Below are 7,714 nucleotides of genomic sequence, written 5' to 3'. Positions count from 1 at the left end.
AAAACAAACAATTGAACAACAAAATAGCCAGAAAGCAATTAACAAGTTTACATTAGTAAGATAACATATTATAAGTATCCTAAGTGTAAATACACTGAATTCACCAACCAAAAGCACAACTAAAGACAAATAAACAAATAACCCTAACTATACGATGCCTAGAAGAAACTCACTTCAGCTTTAAGGACACACAAGCTAAAGGTGAGATGGAAAAAGTGGAAACTAAAAGAAAGCAGGGCAGCTATACTTATATCAGACAAAATAGACTTTTAGCCAAAATTGGGAATAAGAGACAAAGAAGGTCATTAAATAATAATAAAGGGGTCAATTCATCAAGAAGACATAACAACCAAAAATATATGTATCCAATATCAGAGTGCCAATACAGATTAAGGAAATATTAACAGATCTGAAGGGAAAAACGGACAGCAATACAATAATAGTAGGAGACTTCAGGACCCCACTATCTGCAATAGATGGATCATCCCGGTAGAAAATCTACATGAAAATGTTGGACAAAACCAAACACCAGACCAGATGTCACTAATAGACATTTATAGAACATTCTATCCAATGGCATCAAAATACATTCTCCTTAAGTACATACTGAAAATTCTTCAGAATAAATCCTATGATAGGACACAAACCAAGTCTTAACAAATTCAAGAAGACTGAAATCATGCCAAGTATCTTTCCCAACCACATTGTTATGAAACTAGAAATCAACAAAAGGAAAGATGGAAAATTGACAAGCATGTGAAAACTAAACAACACGTTCCTAAACAACCAAAGGGTCAAATAAGAAATCAAAAGAGGAATAAAAAAATATCTTAAGACCAATGGAAATGGCAACACAATACAGGAAAACCAATGAGATACGACAAAAGCAGTTCTAAAAAGGAAGTTTGCAAGGATAATGACATATACTAGGCAAATATAAAGATTTCAAATAAACAACCTAACTTTTTACCTCATGGAATGAGGAAAAGTACAAACATAGCCAAAGTTATTAGAAGAAAGGAAATAACAATGCTTGAAATATTAGAAATGATTTGATAGTGTGAAACGCTGGCTACATCAGGATAATTTTTCTTGATTTAATGGGAGAGAGAGCTTTGAGTCCCACAATGTAAGAAATAGCTATTAGCTGGGATATGGATTTTCAATATCACTCCCATCAGAAATCTCCACTGAACACTAGAAGCGAGAAATGAAGTCATCAGACTCATAAGTAAATGGTATTGAAGGAAAAACATTCTTCATTCCATTCTCCTTTATGATTCAAATCACCTCCCACTTCCTTAGATTACAGATGGTGGAGACTGGAAAGTGACCAAACTTATAGATGACTAGGCTGGAAAGAGGCCTTCAACAAACATTAGCTATCTCAGACTGCTGTTGCCAAGCCAATTGTATAGCTTTGTTTCTGTTCAAAGGCACATCCCCCCTATTTATTCCCATTATGGTCAGAAATTCAAAACAAACATTGATCACCCTCATGTCTGGATTATGCTGCATCAAAATATTTGGGAGGCAAGTTCTCTACACTCCTGGGGGCCTCTGCCAGGTATTGCTTCTTTACAATCAGAGGTCTGAGATAAACAGGCCTCAATCTCTAAAGCCAAAAGAAGCAAAGGGTTTCTAAACCTTACTGTTTAAAAATACCTGCAGATTGTTAATAAATGATGAGGCCACTCTTCATGTAGGGTGAAAGTATGAACCTCTAGGACCTAAAGATATTGTGTTTGTATGCAATCAAGTCAGCTGTAAGTCCATTTGGCATATTATCCGTTACAAATTAAACTATCTTTATCCAAAGGCAGTGTGAATTTTGTTAGAATCCATTCATGTGCACATTATTAGGGGATAAGGTTTTGAGAGGACAACTCTGGACAGGACCTCAGCAATACCATCTCTTCTTTTGTAACCTCTTCAAGGCATCTTTGATTTCCTTGTTCCTCAGACTGTAAATCAAGGGATTCAACATGGGAATAACCACAGTGTAGAATACTGATGCAAATCTGTCAAAGCTGGAGGAACCACCAGAGCTGGAACTCAAATAGACAAAAACACTTGAGGTATAGAAGAGAGAAACTGCTGTCAGATGAGAAGCACAGGTGTTGAAAGCTTTGGATCTGCCTTTAGCTGAAGTGATTTTCATGATGGACATGACAATATAGCCATAGGATATCATAATAATAAAGGCATTTATCATCCCAAAGATCGTTGCTAGTATAGCAATCAACAGATGTACAAAGAAAGTGTCAGTGCAGGACAGGATTAATAGTTGGGGCATGTCACAGAAGAAGTGGTTGATGACATTCGGCCCACAGAAATGAAGCTGAAACATGGCACACAACTGGGATATACTAGCAGAGAGTGCAGCCAGATAGGATCCCAGCACCATCTCAATACAGAGCGTGGGTGACATGACTGATGAATAGAGAAGTGGATTACAAATGGCAGTGTATCGGTCATAAGCCATGGCTGTCATGAGACAAGACTCACTCAGTCCCATGGTTGAAAAGACAAAGTACTGAACGGCACAACCCACAAAGGTGATGGTTTGCTCCTCTTGGAAAAAGTTGGAGAGCATCTTGGGAGCTGTAGAGGTCACATAGCAGACATCTATGAAGGACAGATTACTGAGGAAGAAGTACATGGGCGTGTGGAGGTGAGAGTCCATCCTTATTAAGATGATGAGGCCCAGGTTCCAAGTCAGAGTCAAAATGTAAATCAGCAGGAATACAGCAAAGAGCACTGCTAGGATTCCGGGGAAATCAGAGAATCCCAAAAGGATGAAATAAGTGATCTCTGTAGTATTTCCTCCCCCAGTCATTGCTTGGTGCTTCTAAAATCAGAAAAGAGAGAAGAGAAGGCACTGCTGACCCAGGTGAAATGACAGCATTACAAATCTCATATGTGCCATAGTTTCCCTCCATGGAGTGTGGGGATAGAAGTAATGCCTCACTGACCTGATTTGAGTTTTTCATCTCAAATTGTCAAGAAGTGACTTTTTAGTGTCTCGTGTTCTCACCTATTTAGTGAAGTCTCATGAAAATTAAAGAGATTTTTTCAAATTTGACTGAGAACTAAAACAACAGAAAGGCTATGATTATAGAGACCTCGTGTGTAGAATTACAATCTACTACTAAACAACACATCAGATGACCTGTTGATTGCTGTCACCTGGATGTCATAAGTGCTCAGCTCCCCTTGCCTGTTTAACACTCTTCAGCCAATAATTCTCCCAAATGGTTTCAGATGTGGCTTAATCACACTGAGGGAGGGACCTGCACCTGTCCTCTGGCAGGGGTCCAAGGCCAGAGAGAGGAAAGCTGTCCGTGCCTGAGGCAGGGACGGATCCTGTCCCCAGGACCTTGTGCCCTGGGCCTGATGACGGAGCCACAGGAAAAAAACATAAGAAAAAAAAACAGGCTCTTTTGTATCAATACATAATTAAAATGGAGACCAGCAGGTTTCTAAAGCAGAAGTGATATTAAGGAGATAATCACATTGGGAGTTATGGCACACGCATCACATGTGTCCCTGTAATTGTCACTTTAACAGTGAGTCTTGGCAGCAACAATTTGCTGGGAATGTCAAGAAAAGAGAAAGCCACACATACCCACTAATTTAAAAAAAAAAGTGTACTATTTTTCCCGAGGGGTTGGCTCGGCGATTTAGCTCCCGCCTTTGGTCCAGGGCTTGGTCCTGGGGTCCTGGGATCGGGTCCTGGGGTCCTGGGATCGAGTCCTGGGATCAAGCATTGGGCTTCTTGCATGGAGCCTGCTTCTCCCTCTGCCTGTGTCTCTGCCTCTCTCTCTCTCTCTCTCTCTCTCTCTCTCTCTCTCTCTGTCTTTCTCTCTCATGAATGAATAAATAAATAAAATCTTTTTTAAAATAAGCATAAATGGCATCACCACAGATTAAAACTGAAATAGCCTATCAAGATGGTCATCTAGATAAATTTTTTTAAGGTTTTATTTTTTTATTCACGAGAGAGACTGAGGGGCAGAAACATAGGCAGAGGGAGAAGCAGGCTCCCCATGGGGAGTCCAATGTGGGACTCAGTCCCAGGACCCCGGAATCATGCCCTAAGCCATATGCAGATGCTCAACTACTGAGTCACTCAGGTGTCCTCATTTAGATAAATTTTTTAAATTTCTTCTTTTATCCTTATGAAAAGTTATTTACCCTGTTTGTAATAATTTCACAAACTTTTATATGAATGTAGTTAATATATCATCTTCTAACTGGCCTGGAAAACTATATCATAACTTATAACAGCATATGTGCCCAATAAAGTTATGGAACAAGTCATCTCACAGAAGTCTTCATACTGATAAGAACAGAGAAGAACAAACATTATATGTTCTCATTCATTTGGGGAATATAAATAATAGTGAAAGGGAATATAATGGAAGGGAGAAGAAGTGTGTGGGAAATATCAGAAAGGGAGACAGAACATAAAGACTCCTAACTCTGGGAAATGAACTAGGGGTGGTGGAAGGGGAGGAGGGCGGGGGGTGGGGGTGAATGGGTGACGGGCACTGAGGGGGGCACTTGATGGGATGAGCACTGGGTGTTATTCTGTATGTTGGCAAATTGAACACCAATAAAAAATAAATTTATTATAAAAAAAAAGAAGTCTTCGTACTAAATATACCAATGTAAGGGTAGGATAGCTCACTATTGATCCCAACATTTTTTTAATTTTAGAGTATTTTACTACCTGAGAAACAGCATAGTACTGTAGTTAAAGGTTTAGACTTTGGAGTTTTGTCTGATACCCTCTCACTTTATGAACTTGTCCCAGTAGCTTAAACACATTAAGACTGATTTACTCAAAATAAAGTGAGAACATTAAGAGCTCCTGGACTATAAGATTACTACGATGGTTACAAGAAAATTCATAGGGATGCTCAGCACGCAACTCTGTACATGGTAATTGTCCACTAGGGGTTGGCTATTATTATCATGGATTGCTTACAGATAACCATGAATGACAGTTGTACCCATGGTTAGGAATGTCACCAGTTGTAGGGGTTAATTTGAGGAATTTCCTGAGACATCATTGACCTTATAGACAGTGAGGAATCATTACCTCTAGGCAGATGTAGATTCAGACCTCATGTAGAAGCAAATAAAAACACCCAGGGCCATGAAGACATAAACCACATAAACAATGTTCTATTTAGTTTGCTTGAGTTTGAGTATACTTGCTTGACAACCAGCATCAAACCATGATGACCTTGAGGCAAATAAGAAGTAAATAATTTCAATTACCAAGTACTGCATAGATATGGTTCATCAGTTTTGTTGGTATAGTCATCATGTTAGAGCTTACTAACAGATTCATAATTCATAATAGATTGCAACTATGGCCTATGGTTCATAATCAACTGCCCTTCCTTTTTTTTAATAAATTAATTTTTATTGGTGTTCAATTTACCAACATACAGAATAACACCCAGTGCTCATCCCGTCAAGTGTCCCCTCAGTGCCCGTCCCCCATTCACCCCCACCCCCCGCCCTCCTCCCCTTCCACCACCCCTAGTTCGTTTCCCAGAGTTAGGAGTCTTTATGTTCTGTCTCTCTTTCTGATATTTCCCACACATTTCTTCTCCCTTCCCTTATATTCCCTTTCACTATTATTCATATTCCCCAAATGAATGAGAACATACACTGTTTGTCCTTCTCCGATTGACTTACTTCACTCAGCATAATACCCTAAAGTTCCATCCACGTTGAAGAAAATGGTGGGTATTTGTCGTTTCTAATGGCTGAGTAATATTCCATTGTATGCATAGACCACATCTTCTTTATCCATTCATCCTTCGATGGACACCAAGGCTCCTTCCACAGTTTGGCTACTGTGGACATTGCTGCTATAAACATCGGGGTGCAGGTGTCCCGGCGTTTCATTGCATCTGTATCTTTGGGGTAAATCCCCAACAGTGCAATTGCTGGGTCGTAGGGCAAGTCTATTTTTAACTCTTTGAGGAACCTCCACACAGTTTTCCAGAGTGGCTGCACCAGTTCACATTCCCACCAACAGTTTAAGAGTGTTCCCTTTTCTCCATATCCTCTCCAACATTTGTTGTTTCCTGCCTTGTTAATTTTCCCCATTCTGACTGGTGTGAGGTGGTATCTCATTGTGGTTTTGATTTGTATTTCCCTGATGGCATCAACTGCCCTTCCTTGAGATAAGAGAGGAAATGACTGAGAACAGCTAAGAAATTTTTGAAAAAATATTATGAATTAAAAACACATGAACTTTTAGATATTAAAAAGCATTATAAACACTGAAAATTCACTATTCTTATAAAAATAGATGCCAAAAGACCATATAGAAATTTTAGAGAAATTTAAATATCAGTAAAAATTTAAATATGATAAAAATTAGTATTTTAAATTGATAGAGAAAGATTCAGTTCTTGATGATGTGCATTATATAATCTTGATATGTGGGGAAAATGTCTGATTATAACACCAAAACAGAAACCATAAAAGAAAAATATAACAATTTAGAACTTGGTTATATTGCCAAAAAAGCCCACATATGTAAAATACTTTTGAAATGCGATTGATGAGGGAAAATAGTTACAAAGCATAAAAAAGGCAACATAGTAATGCCTTTAATACAAAAGGCATAGATCAAGGGATACAGTGCTCACATTTACTACTAAGGAGGGTACAATATGATTCTACTTTTCTGAAGGAAAAATTGTTTTGCTTTTTATAGTATCTTTCTCTGTCTCTGTCTCTCACTCTCTCACACACACAAGACAATTACAAATGTCAAGTGTAATGACTGGCATGCCTTTGATTTCCTTCTTCAAACATCTCCATATTTGATCAATTTCTGACAACTCCTGTATTTATAGGAAGAAAAAGTTGTTAAGATATATAAACCCTCCATAGTAAGCACAGAGTGAGACGGAAAGGGAGAGGGAAGGGGAAATAAAGAAGAGAGACACTAACAGACGAAACAGGCTCTCAGAATTTCCTGGCTTCTACCAGTGACTGTGTCACCCTTAGCAAGTCATTAGCCCCTCTGTGACTCAGTTGCCTCATTTATAAACGGGACTGATAGTGCTTACTACTATCAGAAGGTGGCTGCAAGGATTGAATGATGTAAAAAGCTTAAAACAGCAAGGGCTCAATAAATGTTAGCCTTTATCATCCCCATTATTATTCCTCTCTTTCAAGAAAAATAAGGCAAACTAATGCGGAAATATCAAAGAGCTCCGCACATAATTATCTTCTAAATTAGATGGTCTCTAAGCCTAGAGGCAAAAATATAGTTAATCAATGACTATTTCTGTCTTGTATTATTCTGTTATCTCCCAGTCAGCTGGAGTGTAAAGCCCTGATGCCCCTTTTTATGTCTCACCACCACCACCTTGAGCCAATGATGCTATATACAGACATGGTCTAGTGGAGAGGTCCACTACTTAATGAAAACATCCTGCATACAAATATTTGTGTTGCCAAATAAATAAATGTTGAACTAATAGTTCTTTCGCCCATTTTTGGATGCAAAACTAAAATGATCTTATTTCAATTATGGTTTTATGAACTTGGAAATCTTTCTGTTGACTCCTAAAGTGTTGCCAATATAATATCTCTCTTGTTTTCTCAAGATGAGTTGGAGTCAATGAAAATATGGTGAAAATATAAACTCTCATGCACAGCCTCCAACATCCAA

At 38.5% G+C, this 7,714-nt stretch overlaps 1 protein-coding gene across 1 annotated transcript; it reads right to left on the bottom strand.

The window, feature by feature from the left end:
• Positions 1-1,900: 1,900 nt before the first annotated feature.
• Positions 1,901-2,839, bottom strand: LOC129494392 (olfactory receptor 5AN1-like). The gene has a single exon (XM_055301267.1). It carries the CDS (start codon positions 2,837-2,839, stop codon positions 1,901-1,903), a length of 939 nt encoding a protein of 312 aa, XP_055157242.1.
• Between the last annotated feature and the right edge of the window lie 4,875 nt (positions 2,840-7,714).

This window comes from Nyctereutes procyonoides, unplaced genomic scaffold, assembly GCF_905146905.1.
Source record: "Nyctereutes procyonoides isolate TBG_1078 unplaced genomic scaffold, NYPRO_anot_genome, whole genome shotgun sequence".
Classification (NCBI taxonomy): domain Eukaryota; kingdom Metazoa; phylum Chordata; class Mammalia; order Carnivora; family Canidae; genus Nyctereutes; species Nyctereutes procyonoides.
This window is presented reverse-complemented; position numbering and strand designations above follow the sequence as displayed.